This window comes from Fusarium redolens (assembly GCF_020744475.1).
Source record: "Fusarium redolens strain MPI-CAGE-AT-0023 chromosome Unknown BKA55scaffold_43, whole genome shotgun sequence".
Lineage (NCBI taxonomy): Eukaryota > Fungi > Ascomycota > Sordariomycetes > Hypocreales > Nectriaceae > Fusarium > Fusarium redolens.
The window spans coordinates 22,267-45,004 of record NW_025763706.1 but is presented as its reverse complement, the minus strand read 5'-3'; the positions used below and the strand labels follow the sequence as shown (position 1 = coordinate 45,004).

General features: G+C 48.9%; 11 protein-coding genes across 11 annotated transcripts; 4 read left to right on the top strand and 7 right to left on the bottom strand.

The window, feature by feature from the left end:
- Nucleotides 1–1,023: 1,023 nt before the first annotated feature.
- Nucleotides 1,024–1,632, bottom strand: BKA55DRAFT_547344 (uncharacterized protein; the record flags this gene model as incomplete). Its single annotated transcript, XM_046191011.1, has 1 exon — nt 1,024–1,632. One exon carries the CDS (start codon nt 1,630–1,632, stop codon nt 1,024–1,026), a length of 609 nt encoding a protein of 202 aa, XP_046040799.1.
- A 3,865-nt stretch (nt 1,633–5,497) lies between these two features.
- On the top strand, nt 5,498–7,852 carry BKA55DRAFT_531071 (uncharacterized protein; the record flags this gene model as incomplete). The annotated part of the gene is made up of 6 exons (XM_046189199.1): nt 5,498–5,826; nt 6,653–6,770; nt 6,827–6,975; nt 7,030–7,086; nt 7,134–7,662; nt 7,814–7,852. The coding sequence occupies 6 exons, from the start codon at nt 5,498–5,500 to the stop codon at nt 7,850–7,852; spliced, it is 1,221 nt and encodes a 406-aa protein (XP_046040798.1).
- Nucleotides 7,853–8,331: 479 nt separating this feature from the next.
- BKA55DRAFT_698724 (uncharacterized protein) lies at nt 8,332–9,577 on the bottom strand (the record flags this gene model as incomplete). Its single annotated transcript, XM_046200544.1, has 2 exons — nt 8,332–8,538; nt 8,591–9,577. 2 exons carry the CDS (start codon nt 9,575–9,577, stop codon nt 8,332–8,334), a joined length of 1,194 nt encoding a protein of 397 aa, XP_046040797.1.
- A 268-nt stretch (nt 9,578–9,845) lies between these two features.
- BKA55DRAFT_698723 (uncharacterized protein) lies at nt 9,846–13,233 on the top strand (the record flags this gene model as incomplete). The annotated part of the gene is made up of 4 exons (XM_046200543.1): nt 9,846–10,125; nt 10,181–10,890; nt 12,642–12,980; nt 13,030–13,233. The coding sequence occupies 4 exons, from the start codon at nt 9,846–9,848 to the stop codon at nt 13,231–13,233; spliced, it is 1,533 nt and encodes a 510-aa protein (XP_046040796.1).
- Nucleotides 13,234–14,451: 1,218 nt separating this feature from the next.
- BKA55DRAFT_531094 (uncharacterized protein) lies at nt 14,452–14,784 on the top strand (the record flags this gene model as incomplete). Its single annotated transcript, XM_046189203.1, has 1 exon — nt 14,452–14,784. A coding segment is annotated over one exon (333 nt), but the record flags the coding sequence as incomplete, so codon positions are not given.
- Nucleotides 14,785–14,971: 187 nt separating this feature from the next.
- On the bottom strand, nt 14,972–15,532 carry BKA55DRAFT_587402 (uncharacterized protein). The gene has a single exon (XM_046194654.1). The coding sequence runs from the start codon at nt 15,357–15,359 to the stop codon at nt 15,144–15,146; it is 216 nt and encodes a 71-aa protein (XP_046040794.1). The 5' UTR covers nt 15,360–15,532; the 3' UTR covers nt 14,972–15,143.
- On the bottom strand, nt 15,515–17,176 carry BKA55DRAFT_658000 (S-adenosyl-L-methionine-dependent methyltransferase). Its single transcript, XM_046197503.1, has 9 exons — nt 17,043–17,176; nt 16,960–16,992; nt 16,800–16,890; nt 16,702–16,743; nt 16,495–16,649; nt 16,404–16,441; nt 16,214–16,351; nt 15,740–16,159; nt 15,515–15,689 (listed from the first exon to the last, which is right to left on the bottom strand). Exons 1-9 carry the CDS (start codon nt 17,085–17,087, stop codon nt 15,656–15,658), a joined length of 996 nt encoding a protein of 331 aa, XP_046040793.1. The 5' UTR covers nt 17,088–17,176; the 3' UTR covers nt 15,515–15,655.
- Nucleotides 17,177–18,183: 1,007 nt separating this feature from the next.
- Nucleotides 18,184–19,623, bottom strand: BKA55DRAFT_291740 (uncharacterized protein). The gene is made up of 2 exons (XM_046185546.1): nt 19,325–19,623; nt 18,184–19,262 (listed from the first exon to the last, which is right to left on the bottom strand). The coding sequence occupies exons 1-2, from the start codon at nt 19,356–19,358 to the stop codon at nt 18,202–18,204; spliced, it is 1,095 nt and encodes a 364-aa protein (XP_046040792.1). The 5' UTR covers nt 19,359–19,623; the 3' UTR covers nt 18,184–18,201.
- Nucleotides 19,624–19,912: 289 nt separating this feature from the next.
- Nucleotides 19,913–20,586, bottom strand: BKA55DRAFT_587398 (uncharacterized protein). The gene has a single exon (XM_046194653.1). The coding sequence runs from the start codon at nt 20,529–20,531 to the stop codon at nt 20,217–20,219; it is 315 nt and encodes a 104-aa protein (XP_046040791.1). The 5' UTR covers nt 20,532–20,586; the 3' UTR covers nt 19,913–20,216.
- A 256-nt stretch (nt 20,587–20,842) lies between these two features.
- On the top strand, nt 20,843–21,589 carry BKA55DRAFT_531077 (uncharacterized protein; the record flags this gene model as incomplete). The annotated part of the gene is made up of 2 exons (XM_046189200.1): nt 20,843–21,347; nt 21,399–21,589. 2 exons carry the CDS (start codon nt 20,843–20,845, stop codon nt 21,587–21,589), a joined length of 696 nt encoding a protein of 231 aa, XP_046040790.1.
- BKA55DRAFT_291705 (uncharacterized protein) lies at nt 21,564–22,736 on the bottom strand. The gene has a single exon (XM_046185545.1). It carries the CDS (start codon nt 22,466–22,468, stop codon nt 21,749–21,751), a length of 720 nt encoding a protein of 239 aa, XP_046040789.1. The 5' UTR covers nt 22,469–22,736; the 3' UTR covers nt 21,564–21,748.
- Between the last annotated feature and the right edge of the window lie 2 nt (nt 22,737–22,738).

Here is a 22,738-nt window from a genome sequence, read left to right as displayed (position 1 = left end):
GATGATTATTTTCGGCCCACTGAGCTTGGTTGCCTTGCTTTGGGCTACTGTTTTGGGCAGCATAGGCTGCATTCAAGATAGCCAGGGAAGGGAAGCATGATATAATGTCAAATGGCGTTAATCTTGAAGTTATAACTCGAATCATGGACATCCAAGCTTTAGGTCCAGGCTTCAACCAATTCGACTTTACCAAAAGTCAGACAAGAAACATCGAGTCCGACAATGCGTTAATAAGGACTATAGACGAGGGCTATAGCGGTTTAAGTTACAGATATATCATTATTTTTTTTTAATTCTAAAGATAAAAGGTAAAAGATAAAGACCAGAAGGATGGGTATAGATATAATTGATGAATGCCGTTCCAGTTACAGCTACTATAATGTTCTAATGCTCACGGCAGCCTTTCGAATACCGATACAACAAGTCACGAGGAAAAACTCATGTCCGTAGCGCCCTCTCAGGCTGGCTGCCAGAGTTTGTTCGGCATCAGTGAACTGTACCACATGCATCCCTGTTCATATCTCACGAAAGAAGCGACACAGTTTGTCCCCGCCGCATCACCTAAAGAATTATCGCATACCCTCTCACGGTTTTATCATGCATTTAGACGCGATTCCGAAGAATCTCGAAACCTCTAACTAGTAATCGAGGAATTCCATAAGTGGGCGAGCAAAGCACAACAAATCTTGGATGACTCAACAAATAGAGCCGTTCTACTATTTCTGCTTGTGATTTCATATGGGATGGTTGAATTTTATGTAAGCAAAGTGGTCCAAAAGATAATTCACTCTTCATGTCAGATATATTTGCATTTCTCTGAGGCGCTTGTTGTATAGTGTCCGCGCTTTGTTGAGTTGCTTTACATGTTTCTGGATACAATTTTCCTCCAAGGGCACTGTAGCTTTCGGTTCTGGTGCAAATATTTGCTTTTTCCTCCCCCTTCGAAAAGGCCATACTATACTCCACCAGAGAAGCTCAGAAGAAGGAAAACTGTTAAATACATTTAATTTTCAAGCCTCTCCTTCACGCATGCTCAAAAGCCTGCGTATAGTTCGCCTTCTGGATCGTGGCCTGTTCTTGAAACCACGCTTTTACATCGTCCGATTCGAGTTGCCAGCTCTTCCCACATATTCTTGACACAAGCTGTTGACATTTGGTGCTATAGAACTCTTCAGCCACGCATTGAAAGGCTATACGATAGAGGATGAATGCATTTGCTGGGCGCTTGTTCTTGCCACTCTGGGCCACGAGATGCCTTTGCTCCAATGTCCGCTGCACGTGCCGATCTACTCTAAACTGGGCCTCTTCTAAGGAACTGTAACTGCTGAGGACAACTGAGATCTCCATTATATCGTCAGGTTGTTCAACTGAATCTGGAGTATCCGGAAATAACACCCAATCTCTTTCGAACCATCCATCGAAGGCGTGATCAGCCTGAGCTGAGGTCGGATGCCAGCTATCTTGAAGAATCCCAGGCTGAGATGCAGATGGAATGGAATGACTCGGCGATGGATTTTGGAAGAAGCCTCCTTCTTCTTGGATAGATTGTGGTAAGAGATATTCGTTCTTACAATCTGAATCATTGGGGAGGGCTGAATACAGCAGAAGGTCCTGGTCGGCAGCTGGATTCATGACGGACTCACGGGCTTAAGGATCGCAAAAGCTTGGAGCACGGCGAGTATCTTGTGGACAGGGTTGGATCCGATCAACAAGGGCAATCATGCAAGTTATGGGGCTGAAAGTCCTAGTCTTTCACTAGACATTGGTCTCGAGTAACTAAGAATGCCATCCAGTACGGTCGATCACATGCATGCGTTTGCGACCCAAGTAAGTTTCCTGAATCACGGCGTTGTACAGTATATTTGGATATGTGCATGTCCTCAAAATGGACATTGGCGGTTCCCGTCCGTACATCCAACAGACGGCCAGAAACGACAGGCAGAGCTTGGCGAGGTCCATTTTGACCCTATCATCATTTTCGCCGATCGTCGCAATACGGACTTTCTGACAAAGGCCAGCAAAAAGGTGCATAGGCATCTACGAACTCAAAGCTATGGCGATACTAGGTCAGCCGAGTTACTTTTTTCTCGTTTCTTAGACCTCCCATGCATCTTCCGGACTCGACTCACCTCTTCTGACATCTCGCGATAAGAAAACAGCCTTGAGCCGAATGGGAACAAGGTGCCAGAGCTTCTATTGAACCGTAGTGCCTAGTTTCTCGTCAGCGGCTGGCCATATGGGACGCTCTTCAGATCTTGAGGTGAGTTCATTTCCTGGGAAGTGCTGCGCAGTCCTGCGGAGGGATCCGGACGGAGGAAGTCGCAGTTCCACGTACATGATCCATTCAAACTTCATTCGTCAGTTGAATCTTTGGAGATTTGCAGTTGATAATGATCGTATGTGATTACTCTCATGGCAGAAACTGGGTAACCCAATAATATGGATATAGAAATTGGTCCTGGCCCCGAAAACCTCTGGACAATCGACGAACTAAATCCTTCTGCCTTACCAATCAGACGTACAATCGCGAGACTTCCGCCCTTATAGGATTTCGACAAAGGCGTAGAGGCCCTTGTTCGAGCCCATGGACCGGTTTGCACTGTGTCACTGCCCGATCAAGCTCAAGCCGCGACCATCATCAGACCTCTACAGGAGTTCACCCAAAATCAGCTTTGGTGACCCCACAAAGAGTGGTTGCTAGAGACTTTATCACTACTCACAAGGGCGGGGCAGTGCTATTAATGTTGACCATTTCGCCCCGTCCAATTACAGTGATCGGCAACCTTTGCAAAGCCATCCAGAGCATCTCAGTGTATCTTCCGATTATGCGATGAGCCAAAGTGTACAGACTCCTCCAGATAGGAACTATTACCACAGTCGGCTCTTCTGAATCCAGAACCGTCAGATGAACCAGAAGGATACGATAGAGGAGGGTGACTTCACCATCCACGCTTTTCTCGACAAGAAGAGGAGATGAGAGCACATACTCTAAGATTCATCGCGCAAACGCAAGGCGCCTCTCGAAAGCGAGAAACAGGAAGGATATCTGCGCCCCAGATACCCCCGCATAAAAATGACGTCTCTACCACTCAGCGCTGAGGGTCATGAACTTGCCTTCATTGACGTTTCAAGCAGCCAGATGGGCATTGGTAAGCACGTTCTACTTCACAGGAACACTGAGGATCACCCTGACCTGCCTACAAGAGCTTTCTGCCACCAAATTCACGGAATTGGCACTCCCGATGCTGAAGTTAACGCAAAAATATTCTCGCATGCCCAGTGTTACAAACCTCTTAAAGCCCCAGCCCCCTGGACAGTCTCGAGAAATGCCTCCTTTTCCTTTCATAAAACATTTTGTCGACGTGTATTTCCAATCATGGACTCTTCTTCTCCAGTTCTACACGACGTTTCTCGATGCCTACAGCAGGTTTCTTCCAGCGCTGCCCACAGATCAAATGCAATCAAACAAACTGCCAAACAAATCAATCAAATATGCCAAAATCTTATTTCAAATCAAACGAATCCAAAACCCTGGATTTGAAATAACATTTGATATATTTGGTACATGATATACGATCAAAGGTCGGATCTGCCAGGCTGTCGAGCGTGTCTTTGGAGCTTACCCGGAACCTAGTGGATGTCAGGGTCTGGTGATTGGATATGGCCAATCAGAGTCATGATTCAGATCTTACGTTAGTGTGCTACTCCCCACAATGCCTTCGAACTAGCTAAAGGGAAGGTAGCTTCTGAACTGTCACGATCCTTCGCCCCCACAACATCAAACCGCGTTAGTGCTAGTCTGTTTAGCTCTCCTCGATGCGTGCGATTCCTTGCCGATCGACGCTCCACCCTCCGCCTTGGCTCTTCTCCGCCCACCGAGAAATCTGGGCAAGTCGTGGCTTCACCAGACCACCCCACCGTTGCAGATCTTCCGCGAGCCGTATGGAGGAACGAACGATATGTTTTGGACGAGTCCTTGTCCCGGAAAGGTTCGAAGGGCCGGAAGAGCTGGATCAAGCGCCATGGATTTTTTTTCTCGTTGAGATCGACACTAACGACAGTCCGTCGATTCCTTACTGGGCCTGTCGTTTATGCGACGCGAAGGGTCAGCCTGAGTTCTTCGCCGCTGCTGCTACGAGTTCGGCAGCTGACCACCTCCGCAAGTATGTGAATGTGACGTCGCGAGCTTGAGTACCATTGACCAACGTAAATTCCACAAGATCTTCGAGAGCAGTCAAGGCGCTGGTACAGACCCGTCAACCAATGGATCCGAGCGGTCCAAGCGACGACGCTTGCAGTACAGCGCCGTGCCGCGTGCTAGAGTCAAGATGATCCGAGAACTAAGCCTGGGACTTCTGATCAACACCAAGGTTCCTTTTTCTTTCTTTAGCAATACATTCTTTCAGCAACTCGCGTGTCAACTTGACCCTCACGTATCTAACCAGATACCATGGAGCCGGTAATCGATGGGCCGTTTGTTGGATGACATGTACGAGTCTAAGGATCAGATCAAGCAGGAGCTCTCAGGTGCCTTTACCAGAATCCATCTAGGGTTCGACCTATAGACATCACCCAATCGGCACGCCGTCATGGCAGCCACAGCTCATTTTCTTGACCTCCAGGGTAAGCACCAGTCGCGCCTACTGGGACTCCGTCGCCAGCTCGGATGTCACAGCGGAGGAAATCTCGCAGTGACTCTTGGGCATATATTGAACCTGGTTGCTCGTGCTTTCCTTTACAGCAAAGATTTCAAGGCTTTCAAGGCCGAATAGCAGGTCTTCGACCTTCTAGGCCGGCGCGAGGATGATCTACGAGGCTGGAGAAAGAAAGGGTCAGTGGGAAAGATCCACAATGTTGCCAAGTTCATCAGATCTTCCCCTCAGAGGTGTGAGTTCTTTGAGAGGATCTCACGCGAGAACGACGAAGCACAAGAATATCTCCTGGCGGGTGAGTCTACAGCAGAGCTAGAAGTCGTTATGAACAACGACACGAGATGGAACTCCACTTATCTCATGATCTCTCGAGCGTCCCTCAAGCAGGGAGACATCAGGGCGTCCTTAGTCCATCCAGAGGTGGAGAAATGGCTACCGGAGGCCGACATGTTGAAGGGGAATGACTGGAGACTTTTGGCAGAAATTAAACATATTAGTGAGCCATTCTACCTGCAAACGATGAGAACGCAGGGCTGGGCAGCGAAGGAGGTAATAGACGGCTTTGGGAGGTGATGACAGGCATGAAATACTTGCTGGAACGCCTTGAGGATCGGAAGTTGTTCTACCATGCTGTTCCAGACGAGGCAACCAGAGAGAATACCAACTCGCAGGTCGAGCTAACTCGAGGGCGACCAGACAGAAACCGGCAGATTCCTGCTAGATTTATGGATTGCGAGATGGACATACATCCGCGAAAGTCAATGCAAAGCTCCTTGCCAGGTCGTGGCTCGAGACAATGTGATGATGGATCAGGCAAGCCATCAGGATCATCGGGAGTTGATGATATGAAGAAGGATCTCCGACGCTATCTGAGACTCTCCATCATCACCGCCTGGCAGAAACTCAATGAATACTATACCACTCTTAGAGAGTCGCCGTTGTTTGCCGCATCCACCATTCTCCATCCATCACTGGGCAAGAGCTATTTGGAGATGAATCGGGCATCGGAAGAACAGCTTGTCTGGGCGGGGGACGCCAAAGATGGACTATCTGACTACCTGGACCGCTGGTACCGCTGCAACCGGTCGGTGGATGAGCAGCGAGGGGCAATTGTTAAGACTACGGCATCCCCAAGCGTGCCGCAGAGAACCCCGGTAAACAGTATACTCAAGGAGTAGGTGAAGAGCAGGACAGCGAAGACTACAGCGATGGGAAGTGAGCTTGAGAGGTATCTGCAGCTAGAGCCGCAAGAGACTGAGGATCCAATCGAGTGGTGGATGGCTCACCAGGGACATTTTCCGATGGTCAGCCAGTTAGCTCTCGATATAATCGCGATACCGGCGATGGCAACTGCTTGCGAGAGGTCGTTCAGCCTCGCCAAGTTGACGGCGACGTCGCAAAGGGCTTTCGATGACGACGAAATCGTTGAGAAATTGTCATGCCTGAAGAATTGGGTCAGACATGGTGCGGCGAAGCTGCGGGGCGACAGCAAGTGGGGGAACGAGGTGTAGTGGAAGATTGGACATAGTAACATGGAGAGCATAGAAGGTAAGATTAGAAACATGTGAAACACTTGAATAAATATTTCAAACAACAAATCTAGCGTTGACGGTTGTCAAATACCTCAAATATGACTCCAGATTTAATTTGTTCGATTTGAGGGCAGCGCTGGTGTTAGTTGCGATATTTTGTCACTCAACTCTTCATCCATTTTCTCCACTTTTGTCGGCTGAAGCGGGCTGGCCATTTGGGGAACCAAATGTCACATGACTGGAAATGCATGTGGACTAACTGTCTCCACACCTCTGGGCGGAGATTGTTCTTCAATATGACGCTGACATGAGCCTGTTGCAAGGCAACCAGAGAGAATTACACTCTCCCAGTATGCCAGGCAGCCATAACAAAACTAGGTACAGCTCAAATTTTCGCCTTTCATTGAGATATCTGCACCACATTGCCTACAACGCAGGCCATCTTCTTGTACTGACATGCTGTCATAGCGATCTGGCCGACTATCGGGTGCCGCGAAAACTCCAAGATTTTTACTTTTATTATGGCCGCTGGTATGGAAAGAACGGAAATCTGCCCAGGGAGAAGTACATATTCCCAATCGACAAAGTTAGTACAAGTACGCCCATCTTGGCTCCGATAAACCTAACTTCGTTTGCGCAAAGGAAGAGCTGGCTCGCCTAGACGTTTTACACAAGTTCTTCTTAGTAGTTCGCAAGAACAATCTCTTCTCGGCTTCGTTGGACGTGGAGCAGCCGTTGCGGATCCTCGACCTCGGCACAGGCACGGGAATCTGGGCCATAGAACTCTCTGAGTGAGTCGGCCAAGAAGTAGACAACTTGGCCTTCAATCTTACAAACTACTACAGAAAATATCCCCATATGCACGTACAAGGTCTCGACTTCAATATGATACAGCCTAAGATGTAAATGCAGCCAAAAGATATAAGTTTCGCTGACTCATATCGCCAAGGATTCCACGGACCATGGCACCTCCGAAACCATTCGACCTTGAGGGTTCTTGGGACACAGTTGACCTGGACTGGGACTTCATGCATGTCCGAACACTCTTCGGCAGTATTCAAAACTGGCCAGATCTGTACAAAAAGATGATCATGTTGGTTGCATCCGCCATTAGTCCCTGCTCGCTGACCTTGGCTAACCCCTTAGTAAGGCACCTGAAGCCTGGGTGGGGCTGCATGGAGCAAGTCGAAATCGACTGGGTCCCACAGTGTGACGACGATTCTCTTCCGACCGACAGTGCTCTAAGTCAATGGGCCTCAAAACTTCTCAACGCAATGGATCAGTACGGCCGCCCAATGAGAGTAAACCCCGAGAAAACGCGACAGCAGCTTGCACTGGCTGGCTTCGTAGACATCAGTGAAACAGTCATCAGAGCGTGTTACAATCCTTGGCCCGAAGACGCCACTGAGAAAGAAGCGGCGAGATGGTTTAATGTAGGGCTCTCTAGCGGTCTCACAGCTCTATCGTGCGCACCTATGGTAAGAATGCTTGGCATGTCCAAAGAAGAGGTGGAAGGTCTTTGCGATAGAGTTAACAAAGAGATATGTATGCTGAGTTACCATGCATATTGTAGAATGTAAGCCTTGCTATACCTGCGGCTGACGGGGCAGTTACTGACGACCAATGAAGATATATTTGGACGGCAAGAAAACCCGGCACCGTCTCTAGAAATTCTTCAGTTCTTTCGAATTAACATTTACACACACAAGTCTATTACGCCCCGTAGGCTAACGCCCAAAGGGCTCTGAAGCTAATGATACATGCACTTCGCTAGTTATTGCCTTGCTCTCGCCAAGCACATACAATTCTCGCCTTGTTCCTTCCAGTTCAGTCATCACTCTTCTTGGTCCTCGTGTTAGTAGTAGCAAGTCGACCATTACAAAACGCTTGTACCTGACAGTTTCACTAATGTGGGCTTCCTTACTTGACTTGTTATCATATGTTACTCCTGAACCGAAACCGACAAACCCCAAACGACTCTATGGACAACCTAGTAAATCCTCGGACTCATGGCCAACCTCAACCATTCCTCGATGTGCAGCCTTGCGGTTGTTACCCGGAAATGGAGGTCGTCGATTGGCCGCAATGCGACAAGGGTGTAATAGCCCTGGCTTCTTGACCATTCCCATTGACCTATCTCTACTGGGCTAATGCTTCGTGGCAAGGGCCTCCAGCAGCATTGTTGTGGTCACCTCAATCGGTGAGACTGGTATTCTTGAGTGTGATATGGATAATTGATCCGCTTCGCAGGGCTTGGAAGGGTCGTCAAAGCAGTCTAGAAAGGCATCGGTGAATTCAACAGTGTATGCCCAAATGTGTTCCGGATCATGACTGGTTGTAGCTAAGATAGTAACCTAAACAGCACTGTTTTAGTAATAGAAAACGGTTGTGGGGACAGAAACCTACATTTGTAGAGGCTCGTCTCGTGCCCTGCGGCAGCTCTGGGCTTGACGGAGGCTCGTGTGCTCCTGAAAATGGGTCAGGAATACCGCTAACAAAGCTACGTCGCCGCCTCTCTTGCCCTAAAGCTACTAGAACCGGCAGTAAGAACGGATCATATTGCCGTTCTCGAGGTTGCATTCGGCGTAACCTTTTCTTCAAAATTGCTCTCACAGGCTTGTTATCAGGCCATTGCTTGAAAAGCTCCCGATACCATTTGGTGTAGACTGTGGCCCGCCGTAGTGATCTAACATTGTCCAGATCTATGTAAGCCAAAACCATGGATGGTTGTGAGTAAACACGGCCCACTTTAAGGATTTCTAGGTGCTTTCCGTAACGAAGTTGAAGGGATTCGAAGATCGAGCTACTCGGCGGCCTTGGACTGATGAGTTTGTAAGCAGTAAGGAAAACCTCAACAGCCCATACCCTCACTGTCGGATCATGGAACTTTGTCTGCAACTGGTTCAAAGCGGTTGCGGCGGTTGGCGGGATTGTTAATTGGTGGTTTTGCGGAGTATTTCTCGGACCATTCGCTTCAGTTCGCTCAAACATTTTATCGGGCGTCCGAGCGTGGTCCACGAATTGGCAATGAAGTACAAGAAGATGCTGCATCGTCCATTGTAAAGGGCGAACATACAGTCGTTCTCTATGTTCACGGACCAGACCCTCTAATGATATTGTTGAAGAAGAAGATGGAGAATCGCCAGAACCCGCATCAAAAGCATTTCTGAAAGCAGCCGGTAGGATGTGTGAGTGTTCCACTTGTTGTCGGCTGGCGGAAGAAGCCTGATGTCGTTTGGATAGAATTAACGGACCGATGTCGGCTTTTCGCTTTCCTGTTAATTTCGGACGACGTTCCAGCGGGCTGGCGGAAGGAGATCCATGCCGGCTGGAGCCGGCAGCTAGTGGCGTCGTCGGCTCCGCGGAAGGAAGCGATAAGGAATAGACTGTCATGGTTGCACCAAAAGTTCAGAGTTTCCTAAATTTCCAACCAGGTTACCTAAGGCAAGGAAGAAAAGGTTAGGTTAGGTTACATTCCTACTCGGTTTTAGCCGCTAGCTGTCGCAGCCATGCCTGGCTAGTGAGGTTTAGCCAACAGCCGAAGCGCCCCGAATATTTATCCGCAGCGCCCCACTTCACCAAGACCAAAGGAAAACTGTTCCATACGAACTCCTGTTCCAATTTCATTTAGGTTCAACGCGAACATCGCCTCTATCTTCCGATGGATGCTGCCAACGACCTATATTCGACTCAGTTTTTCCCCCGTCATAACATTCAAAGAGTCGTACCAGATGTCAATAAGCTAAGGCATACCAAGCTCAATGATTACACATTTCCAGATCTCGTCTTCATTGCGACCTTTGGGGCTCGCAACAATATTTCAAAGTACACACCAGCCTTGATTCAGAAAGCTCGACGTAACCCAACGTTCTCATTTTTTGAAAACTGGCTAAAATACTGCAAGGCCTTGCAGGGCCGTGACAGGTATTTGGCCGTATATGGTGAGTTTGGAGGTGATTTCCAGCTTCATTAATGGTTGCCGCTAAATACAAGTAGAAGGCGTGATCTACTTCACAGCAGAAGCTTTCCCACAAGACGAGGCTCAATCCTGGCATCAACAACATCAAAACTACTTATCAAGATTACAAGGTATTACGCTAGCCACTCTTCAGTCATTCTCTCATCAAGTTGAAACCCCGGAAGTCACTCCAGACCCACCACAGCATTTGCCGCCAGGAGATTTTCCCATACCAAGCGAGGAGAGGCCAGCCAAAAGACAGAGGGTCGAAGCATCTGAAAGCGAGGATAGGCCAGCCCAAAGTCAGGAAGTCGAAGCGCCTGGCGTTCAGCTGCGCCGTTTCGAACCTCCAAATGACCAATTTTACCCGGTGCAGCTGGCGGCTCGGGCAAATGGCCAATTTCACCCCATGCACCTGGCGGCTCGGGCAAATCTCACTATGATACTCAGCGAACTCCTCCAAAGGGGTATGCAAGGAACCGAAGTTTGGAAGAGTGAACACGAGAAGCCTTCAACACAAACAATCTGTCTGTTCTGGCCGAATGTCGTGGGCGATTTTGTTTTAGATCTAATTGTCTCCAAGGAATGTGCGGCAGATATAGCAGAGGCGAGGCGAGACTCACAGGATGCGTTGCGGATGGTGATGGGGGACTTTCTTTTCCAAGGCATGATAGATAGCGACTGTTTTGAGAACGGGGTGCTGGCAGATACGGTCAAGGTCCGTAGCTATGAGGGCAGTGATGCGATTGTGAGGATCGTTCTTAGCCATTCCCAGGGGTGGAAAGCAAGTCGTGTATTTCCCTCCACCGATTAACCTTCCTTATTTATATACACATTTGAAGTTGGTTTCTTCTACTGCGAGATAGGTCCCTTTGGGAAGATCAACATTGTCTTCGTTAGAAGCCGTAGCCTTGAATTGTCCACCAATATTTATTCGACCCCCACCAGCTTTCCAAGACATCAGACGATCGCGACTTGATGTTCCAAAAATTTTCCGGTCTATCATGACAAATTTACCGTTTGTGGTTTCACAGTCGCTTGCATTCTCGTTTGACTGGGATACCAGTCAGTACACGAATTCCGGCAGCCTTCCCGACACTCACCTCGGTCATCTATGCTTGGTGTTGAAAGCGATTAGGTTTATGATAGGGTAGGATAGGCAAATGAATTGAGAAGAAAACCCGGAGGGCAACATCCACCCGATGTAATTAAGAAAAATGGGGACAAGGCCGTGCAACCCCGCATTGATGCCTAACTTTTGGGTTGATGAGTTAGTGAGGGAACAAAGGTCGCGTCAGGCTGTAAGTGGAACCCCAGCGTCGATGGGGCAACTGTGCCATTGGAACAACTGTGCCATTGGAACAACTGTGCCATTGGAACAACTGTGCCATTGGAACAACTGTGCTAGTGGAACAACTGCGCCAAAAAGAGACAGGAGTAACGTTAATGAACAGTGGGGGTGTGGGGTCAGGGTGTCGGCTGAGGCGGGATCCCCCTCAAACAATATAGTTTTTGATTCGGTGGAGGAAACAGTCGTTCAGGTGCGCGCTTCTCTCGGACCCTGGTAGATCATCAGCGCCACGCGATATAGCAAGGATGTGACCCGTTAGGTGTAGCAGTTCGCCGTCCTCACTGTCTACGCAGAGAATTCTACGCGCAGAATCCCCCTTACGGTACGAAAACTTCAATCTTCACTCTTCGACAGAAGCTAAGGTACCAAACGCGCAAAACAACTGGGCTATACTCTCGTCTAAAACAAAGTCAACATAATAAAATACTGGCAACCTCGTCTTCCAAACGGAAAGGCTGATGCAGAATGCCCGAAGCGAAAAAGGGAGCGGAGAGAAGGTCGGTGCAGGGGACGGAACGGCTGCCGGAACTTGAAGCTCGTAGGACATGGATCATGGAACAATAGTTAGAGTCGTTGTGATTACTGACCAACGAGGATCGCTCCGCTCCCCGAAGACTTTGTTCTGTTCAATGAGAGGCTGACTGACTGGGATTGTCTTCCTCTTAATCCTCGAGACCATGGTCTTGGCCGATATATAAATGCCCTACTGGCCTGCAACAGTTCTCTGCAGATGAGGCAGAAAAGACATCTTTCTCATCTACTTGTCAGTGTCTTTCTTCATTACGTCGCAAAAATGTCCTGGTCGTCACCTAGTATCTCTCTCTTGGTCACTCTCATTCTTACCTATACTTCATGTCTGATATCTTTGGCGCGGCTTATCTACTGGCGACTGAACAAGACATGCAAGCCCAAAGCACCGAGCGCGTTCTCATGTTACAGGGAACGACACCCTAAGCGGTATTTTTGGCGGATATTTCTATTCGTGTCCACTACATTCGCAACGACGTCAGCCCTTGCAGTTTTAACGTTCGTTCATGGCGAGCCTTACACCACGATACTCGCGGCTTGGATCATATCTACTAATTTGTTTCATGAGGTATGCCAACTGTGATCAAAAGACCAAGACCCATGGCTAACAACGCATCCAGGCCATGATATCGACCTTCACTTGGCAACCAAGTATGCACATCTTCAACCCCTGGCACATTTGGTCGGGTTTTGGTATTGCTTGGGTTTTGCTCCAGCTCGGGGTTATATTCCAGCTGCTTGCAATCTCTAGCCACGGCCTCGTACTTGCGAAGGTGTCGGCCAGCGGGTACCATCTTTATTTTGTCTGGGAATGGATAAGCGTGGTTGCAGAGAGGAACCAGCCTCTGTCAGAAAGAAAGCCTGGTCTGATGGAGAAGACGTATCTTATGGCACGTATTGTACTGACATTGGCGGCCTTCGTCTTCTTGCTTCCGTCGTCCACCGACTATGGGCTTTTGGTGAGTTACAAACCACAGCAGCAGTGAGGAGCCATCGCTAACACATAAGGCTACTGCCTCAACTTTTGCCGCTTATGATGTATTTCAGAGCGCGTCACTGGTCCCTATTGAGTTTCATCGAAGTCCCGAGGTAGAACTCAAACTGCAGCCGCAGAGGCAGTTGCCAACTTCACAATGGCGCCTCAACGAAGACGAAGACACCCGCGATTATCCATTTTGTATGCCTAGTCAAGAAACGCTGGATCCTGTGTAATTGGGTGACGAGTTTACAAAACCTCACTCTTTTGTATACGATCGATGTGTTGAGTTGCAGTGAGCATCGACGACTTTCTCCTTTTACCGACCTACGCCTATACTTGTATGGGTTAAGTCAGCAAAGTTTGTCCAAGCAGTTGGCGAATCATGAATAGTCAAGCCCCCCCCGTTTTGTCAGCTCATGCCCACTCTAGAGAAGGATGCGTAAGGGATGGCGGATAGCTCATTGTGGGAATGTGATTTGGATGCGTGGCATAAAGTCGGCCGCAAATTGTATTCAGATAGTGACTTTCTACTACCGGTGATGCTCACCATGTCAACCAGGCAAGGGATGAGGTGAAAGGCCGGGCGGCAGGAAGCAAAATATTCGAGCCCAGATAACGCGAGCATCAACAGGTTTAGTGTCCTGCAATCCAAGTGCTTGTTCCTGCCGCACTACACGCGGGGACAAGAGCAGATTGGCCAGGTCTGGGTACGGTGCCAATGCACGGAACTGGGCTAGATCAAATTCAAGTAGAGTTCTATATACTCCACCACAAGACATTGTTGTTACATGCTCAAGGCAAGTTAAATCGGCTTCCACATCTTGGCGTCCATCTCACCAACAATAACATCCCACACACGCCGCAGCACCGTCTAAAACTTGTCTTTAGGCAGCCCGCACACCACATACTGCATAAAGGTCCGTTGTCCAGCATCAACAAACTCGTGACCACCTGGCAAACGGTATCTTCAAGCAGGTGGCAGTCGAGTTAGGCCTTACCGTCGACGATCTTGTAGATAGCCTTAGCTAAGACGCTTACGGGATTGGAGGCTAGGGGAGAGCGGTATCCGAAATGGAAGATGATACCGGAGTCTATGTCGGCTGGGAAGCTGGTAGGTAGGCTGCGCCACGCGCGACGTTCCACATGCTCGCAGAGCGCTGGTATTTCTTGGCGCAAGTCCAAATACAGGCGAGGATGCGTCGTTTGTAACTGACACGAATATTAGGAACAATTCTCGGTGTCACTAGTCGCAAATACCATAAGTCCAGGCTTGAAGAGGATGGACTGCAATTTGTGTCCACGATCCTCAGCTTTTCTTAAACGAACGAAGTCGAACTTGGAGCCGACCTAATGATCATGACGCCATACTATAAGAGCTTCCTCAAGATCAAGCGGAACGGTATTACCTAGCAGATCGTCATTGACGAGGTGATGCAGCAGGTGCGTTGAATGCTGGTTGGGCGACGACTTGTAGCAAAACCCACCTCGCAGGATGTCCGGAGATGCGCTTCTTATCTATCAAGGGCTCATTGGCATACCCGGAACGCGATGAGGAAGACGAGAAGTTACATGAGGTGTCTTGGAAAGACTTCACCTACATGGATGCCGACGTTTGGGACAACTTTCAACAGGGGACGGGCATAACAAGGTCCACGAACAACCGTCGCAAAGGCCAATACCGCGGGACAATATCGCATTTGAGGCATTGCCGGAAGGATGTAGTAGCACCGCCACCAGTAGGAAGTGCTCATCTAGCCAACTGGCGCCCAATAAACTCCTACTAAGCAATCCTAATCCTGCTGCAACATCCGGGAATCCTCCTTCCATTCGCTTCAGGATTCAGACTGTTAGTCTGAAAGTCCTAGATTTAGAATTCAAAGGGCTAGATGAAATCATCTAGAGGTTTAAACCCGAGAAGGAGTCTAATCTCAATAATAAGCAATCAAGTTTAATAAACCAATACTTTCACCTAGCGCTACTGCGCAATATAAACAACAAATCCACGTCCTCAGCGAAGGCTAACACCCATGCACTGCCAAACAGGATGCCGACATGTCATACTCTAGGCTATAGAAAGGTTCGTCTACAAGGCAGGTCTCGATGGGCTCTACTTGCCGCTTTTGAGCGCTTCATCGAGGCATACCTAGCCTTTGCACAAGACAGGCTCCGTCCAAGAGACAGATCGATCGACAATCTCACGATCAGTGAGGACAACGTTAACCTCTTCTAATCCTTTGTTAGATGACCTGGACCTGGATATTGTAGATTTACCAAAGACTGCGTCAGGAGCATGAGGAGAAACCGGGAAAAGCGCCTCCCGCTCCGAGGGTGAACAAATTACAGCGGCGGATACTTCCATACAATAAGTCGTGGGGAGGTACGCAAGGTCCAGAGTCGTATTCTCGAGTGTGACAGGCCTACGAGATGCGTGGACGGGCCCGAAAGATTACGAGAGGAACATAATACAGACACTGCATGCTGTTCATGCGTGCAGCAGAAAGATGCTCAGTCGGGCTCGATGCTAGGTTCGATTGCTTGCTGCCGATTTACCTCTACGCAGTTGATGGTCGTTGCTGACTGCGTCACGACCCGGGATCAAAGTTATTCGCACAATCATAGAATTCCGCAGGTACTGCATTGCTCGCATACCCTTCCTCAAACTTCTGGTTTCCTTCCATAAACTGAGCAACTAATAATACATTAGCATGCAGAATCGAGGTCAAAGGACGGGATGCGTACATTGGCCAGTAGGCATGGATGTTCGGATCATTCAACTCTTTCCTCACATCAACCAGAAGAACATTGACTTCCTCGATAGTCCAATTAAGGCCCCTCGTTAACGGTGCGAAAGTGATTGATTCAAGAACAAGGTTCGTGTTCTCATTGTTCCATGCTCCGAGCTCCTTGTATTTTTTGTCCTTGGGCCAGCAGTTTGACGGCCGCTTGAAGCGAGTTTCGACGATATTAGTGAATCCAACTTTGTCCATGATCTCCTTCAATTCCTTGGTTGGTATGTACGGGCGACCCAATTTGACCGCTGCTTCACGTAGAAGATTACACCATTTCGATAGTGCATGTGCTTCGGTAAGAGTACCGTCGTCAGACTTCATGAAAGCATCAATATCCTGGAGTTCGACGTAGCCGCCTGGGGTAAGATTACTAGCCAAGTTAGGGCTAACCTATAGGCAATACGGGACTTAGAGGGGACCTCACTCGAAATTTTTGCGTAGATAATCCTCCCAGTTCTGAATGCTCATGTTCATCATTCTGCTGTGAATGTAACTAAACGGCGCAGAATAATCCCACTCCTCGTCAATATCGTCGATCAGGAACTCCACATTGGGAGGGACACTAGTCAACTGTCAGTCACTATTTGGCTCCCAAAGAGTAGCTCAGACAGTACAAGCTAGGCTGAATGGGAGAAAGGTCGATCCCGAGAACCTATATATAATGTTAACTATGAGCATCTTCAGCTCCGGGATGCCTTCCTTTACCTTGGCCTCAGGATGGTCATCTGCAAAGTCAATCACCCAAATACCTGTACCAGTGCCAACGTCGAGAACTCGTTCGACGTTGGAACCGGGTAGGTTTGGTGGGGCGAGACCAAGTTTGTTGTCGAAGGTTAGGAGAAACAAATGGTGCTGCAGGTCTAAACAATTTTAGCATCAAAATTAAACGGCGAGTGAGTTGCATAAGTTTACCCAACCTTTCATTCTCTCGTTCATCGTTGGGGAGGTTATACTCTAGAGTTGGGATGTATTCGTAGGAAATATCTGTAGGGTAAGAAAGGTTAACCCACTTCCATCCTTGAATCGATGATACGTTCTCCCGTTTTCGCGTCGGTAGTCGAGAATAGAGCTTCTCAGGCTTGCTGTTGACGACGCCGTTTCCTATGGCCAGGGTTTATGTCAGTGATCTGACGTCATTTTAAAAGGCAACGAGCAAGAGGCTACCCATACACTTCCAAAAGAGGAGTCTTGATCGGCAACATCCTAGACTCAAGGTTAGCTCATGCTTGTACTGTTTGTAGTTGGGATTGAACATTATCATCGGGAGCTATGATAACATCTCCGTTGGTTGCTGCCATCGTGTTGAACCTGAATTGTCTTTATACGCGTGTGTTGGTTCGTTTATCAACGAGCCGGTTTGTAGGCTGAACAAAGCATTGCAGCCAGCATTCCCCTCACAGAAAGGCGGCGAGTCGGCCAGCTTTTAATACCTCAACCCCCTTGTTGCCAAGCTCGAGCGGGGACCAATTACGTCTGAGCTGGACCACGTTGTTCTCTCTCATCTCAGCAGATGTCCCGCCGGAGGGTTGGGCCAACAACTATACAGGGATCAGACGTTCTCCATCCAATCCCATATGCTTGCAGACGCCGAGGTCGGTATCTGCCAGGGAAAAAACTCTACTCCGAGTGAAATCAGGCTAATAAGCCATTGAAAATTGAGGCGTGTTCGGTCCGCATAGAATATCAAAAAGAAAGGAAAAAGGAACTGTGGTGGTGGCTAGGCGACAAGGAGAATCGACAGTCGCGTTGCGATAAGGGGAAATTGATGGCCGCGTTACATCCCATCCACGAGGAATCGGGGCCGCGGCCAAGGAAACATGACGTCTGAACGGCCCTGCCAGAGTCATATCGGAACAATAAGGCATCTTGAACCTGCAGGAGGTGGTTGCAGGCTCTGCGGCCCGCTCACAAGTCAGCTTCGAGGATCTAACGGGGCAGTTTGAGACGACACGGCAAAATGACTCCCCTTACATTTACTGACGGAAGCATACGTGGCGTTACATCTTGTTGAAGATGTAACAACTTTTGACAGCAGTTAACGGGCAAAGGATCGACCAGGTGAATGGTGTTGATGATGAGGGCCACAGTCCTTGCCATGTAGTGCCCAAATTTGTTTGCCAAAGTTCAAGGTCTGGGTGAACAAGGTACGTCCATTAGACTTTGGCGGTGAGCAGGATTTGGCAGAAGAATTTCAAGATGCATCATCCTCAAGATCAATTCAAACCAATTCCTATCCGCGCTTCTATAACGACTTTTAGATACCTTCGCTTCCCTTTCCTTCCACCAACCGGATTTCCTAAGCTCAGTAACATGAATTGGAAACATAGGCCGAAAATCGACGATGGTCATTGCCATCTTCGTCCAATTGCCTACTGACGCAGAATATATCTGCTACTACCACGAACATCGCCATTAAGCAGACCACCAACCAATATTGTCATCATCACTGTCATCGCTTACATCTGCCAACCAACTTTTGCAATGATACTCCTCAGAGAAATCTGCCTGATCTGTGATGCAAGGTGAAGGCAAGTTAGAAGATAAACCATCCGACTGAAGAGTTCTCTCAAACTTCCAATAAATGGTTGCCATGACTCTCGCAGGGTCTGCTTGAAGAGCTGCCAGGGAAGCCGTAAATCGCAATCGAGCAAGACACTTAGTGAGGAAAATCGCAACCGCATCGTCATAGCCTTCATTCGGCCAGTGCGCAAAGTCTGATAGTGCGGCCTCCTGAAAACGCTGCAGTTGGCATAGCATTGCCCGCGTCGTCATACCTTCAGGGGTCTGCCGATCCGAAAACTCTGCTTCAAGAACAGCATAATCTCGCAGTTGAAGATGCGCTTGGAGGTCACGAAGGCGTAGTTCGAGCCATTGAGCGTTACTCTCGTATCGTTTGCACTGTTTACTGGTCGACAATTCGGTAAAGGCAAGGAGATACCATGTGTAGACTTCGACGCCATATTGATTGAGGTATTGCACATCCCAGTGGGCAAACGGGTTTGAGGGCCTCGAGTGATTGAAAAGTCCACAGGCCAGCAATGCATTTTGGTTGAGCCGAATCAGCAAGTGATTCAGAGGAGGACTGTTGTTCGGAGACACATTGTCTTTGAGCGAGGGAGTGGCAGACGCGTGTATATTTTCGTCGTCCTCTCGACGGCCGTAGTTCACGCGTGAGAGGGCAATGCTATTGCCCCCAAGAGTGACTGGCTGACAGGGAGAAGGAGCTCGAGAGGAAGAGCTTGACTGTGGTGGCTCATATTCCAATTGTTCTCTCATCCGGGTCGTAGGGATAGGATCCATGAGTGAGCATGACTGTATTTCGTCGCAGCTTGGAGGAGTTGTGGCGCCCTGGGTTGGGCTGTTTGGCGGGGCTGTTAGGCCCCCCCTGTTGCTTGTGGTCTCAGCCATTGCAGAAAGAGGAAGCAAAAGCTTCGTTGCAGACAGTAACTTGAAAGAGGTTTCCAAGCTGCATTCTAAAGACGAAGACTTTAGTATTTGTAGATGGCCTCACCTCACTGCTGATCAAGGAGCCTACCGTATGCAGGATGGCAAGCCTGGAGTCCGTTCATCAGGGGCTAAATTACTTGCTCGGCTGTCTGTTCCCTGCAAATGATCTGCCTGTTCTGCCGTCCCGGACCCGCTAAGGCGCATTCGTTTGCATACTAATGGACGGGTCAACGTTCCGGTAGCCAAAAGCAAAACAGTTGTTTACGCCAGCCACAGCTGAATTAACGTGCTTAACTTAGTTAGCAACCACCGTTTTGTCCCAACGGGCCATTGTCCCAATCTTCCCCTCGAGCTGATACAGTGCCTGCATCAGACTGGATGTTTCTGCAATCAAACCCACACTGGCCAAGTTGTGTGGTTCGTCAACCGACGCAAGTTGTTGAACAAACTGATTGGTTTGTGGTGTGTCGTACGTAGTGTGCTTAAAAGATAGAAAGTCAGGCCATTAATAGTGAACAGCAGTAGTGAGTTGGTTGATGGTTTTCTTTTTCTTTTTTATTTTTCTTTTTTAGTGCAAGGTATTCCATTCCGCATAGTTACTTGAAGTATACAGCTTGGTTACTAACACAGTTGTTTCTGGGGTCGTGAAGATCATGCCTACCCTGCGACACTTCCCTTCAGCGATCCAAGAGCGTTGCATTGTGATGGTAATGCATAAGATAGGTATTGTCCTAGCTGGGATTTGCCAGGGTTGTGAGATAAGCTGCTTCAGCACTCATATCGTTCTGATTGGGCTAGACCGTCCCCCACCAAATCCGTGTTTTGTAAGACGAGGCTAGTCAATAAAATGCTGGGCGTCTCGATTTGGCTAGTCAGCCTTATCTCCGCACTTTCCCCTCTTTCCCTTTCTCTCCCTTTCCCGTTCTCTCTTATCAACACCATACGACGTCGACGGCACAATATGGGAAAATTACTGTGCTTCAAGCAGTAGTCTCATCGACCCCGTCATCCTTCATGACATCGTTCTTACACGGGTCATCATCGTTCCCTTCACCTCTTTCGTGTGTTGTTGACTTCATTATGGCCATCATATCGTGATTGGTAAGAGGCTCACTAGCCACCTCGGTCGGGGTTTTGTCGAAGCGTTGAAGCCATCGTGCGTATGGAATTGAGAGGGAAACGAGAGACAGCTTGAGCTGTAGAATGGTGCGCGAACCGCAGGGGAAGGAAGCAGATAGTATGATCTGCATTGGCGTCAGCAATGTACTTGACGCTTTCCGGGGGCCGGAAGTCATCCGTTGCGACGGCAGGCTGGACTAAGCCTAATAAAGATGGAACTTGCATTGCCAAGAAAAGTCCCACGTCGAGTGTGACCAATGTTTCACGTTCGCTGCCGTATTAATTGTGCCATCTTGACGCTAATTAGCTGAATCTCCTTTTCATGGGCCAACATCGACCCACCCACCTTTTCTTACGATTCACTCTTCGGATGCCAGCCGCCACCTGAGCTTTCTTTGAGCCATCCCGCCTCCATTTCTTTTTCTCTATTTTTTTTTTTTTTCAATTTGTTGGTCCCCACACCCCTGAGAAGATATTTTTCATCACCATGGACAATATTATATTCAGCTCGGGTAGGCCGCAGCCGCCGATGCCGCGACAGCCAAAGCCCAGTCGATCGCCCGAGTCAGTCAGTCTGATCAAGACCTTTCTGAGAGCACTACCTAAAGGGGAAGAAGATTGGGATGACAAAGCACCACGCACCCAAGAGCAAATCGAACAATTGCGTCTAGACCTAACTTTGAGCAAACTCGTGCGCGAAGGACGTGCTAAGATGAAACGGAAAGCGCTTCTTCAATCGTTTGCCGAGGAGCATGCGGCATTACTTCGTAATCTAGAATCACAGATCCACAGTTTCGTCTTCATTGCATTGGGAGACGTTGCGATCAAATCGGATCTTCCGGTGAGGGAGGTCGATGAGATGACGATGGCCTATACAGGAGCCCAAAGATCCGCAGTGAGAACCCTACGACTTGGCGTTCGACGGTGGATCAAAGCTTCAGATGCATTGCGTCAGTCGTGGCTTGCCAGAGCGGACGAACTTCCTCTCCGTCGTGAGTACCTACAGGTCATTTTATACAGATGAGTGTACTCAATGCTAGCAGGGAAAAGCTTCATTCACATAATGAAGAAAATTCCAGATGAAGATATTGGAATCTTGCGTGAGATGACGGTTGAAGGAGATCAGGCGGTGCTAGCAGATGTCAAAGTCTATATCCCCAAGAAACAGCTATCATCAGGCTCACTCCGTATACCCAACATCATATACGAGCTTCATGGCGGCAAACTCAGGTGAGATACACCGGCTAGCTTCAGGTACAGTACTGACTTGACAGCCTGGTTGATATTGAACGCCACCTCGCAGTTCCTACAGCCAGTAACGCCAGGGTCGGAGACGATGCTCATGACTCCACCGACCACAACATGATGCAGGTCATGGAAGGATTTGCTCTTCCTACACGGGAACCAGTTCGTAAATAGCTAGAGAAAACTTGGTGTGGGGAGCACAAGCTACCAGCGAGCCACCGAAATACAGCTCCTGATCAGGCTTCCAAATCTCCTGCTGCGACAGATAACTTCCGCGCCTCACTTGAAACTTTGCTTCGTACTGTGATAAGAGAAAAGCACGACCCAGGTACCCTTCCGTGATCGTTGCACTATGTCCCTCGGAGAGCTGAAATACCTGAGGTTCCCGCACCCTTGGTCCGGTTTTCAGGCCCGCTAACTGGACTAAATTGGCCTGGAGAACGGCATCAGCGACAGCAGAGAGCGACAGGGTTTGTACGCGTACTTGATTCTGGAGGATCTCGTACATGTCAACACATGATTTGGGCGGGTCATAACGCTGAAGGCCAGGTTTCTTCTCGGCGGGTCGGGGTTGCAACATCACGATTTCAGGCATCGCTTCCTGTCGAAGTCTCTGCAGGTTTTCGTCTAGGGTGTGGAATCCAAACAAAGGCCGTGCCTGAGAGCCGGCCGCTCGATCCACATCCGGCGTGTGATCAGCCATCTGCTTGAATACGGGTGGCTCTGTGAGCGGTAATGGGAGCCTTGACCAACACAAAAGCCTCGCACTAGCTAGAAGATCTCGAGGTTGGGGTATCTGCATGGTTGCCTCAGGCTCGAATATTGGGCTCTTGCGAAAATGCCGGGGTCGTTGCGATAGAGCCAACATCTTTCATGCCCCCCAAGACTTGAGATGCGATCGTCATTGGCGTATGGTGAGACAAGAGATAACAGCTTCGGGGTGGAGGAATGTATTGGTCATCGTGGCAGGCTCTTAGCTTTACCTCCAGCTTACGAGGAATACCATTTGCGGTTAAGTCATGACCCTCATGCTCGCCGGAAATTAGTGCAAGCTCGGCTGATGCGCAAAGTCGAAAGTCTTTCCTATTTTAGGCGGGGAATGTCTTGGCAACCAAGTCACCCGCATTTAGCTGAAGGT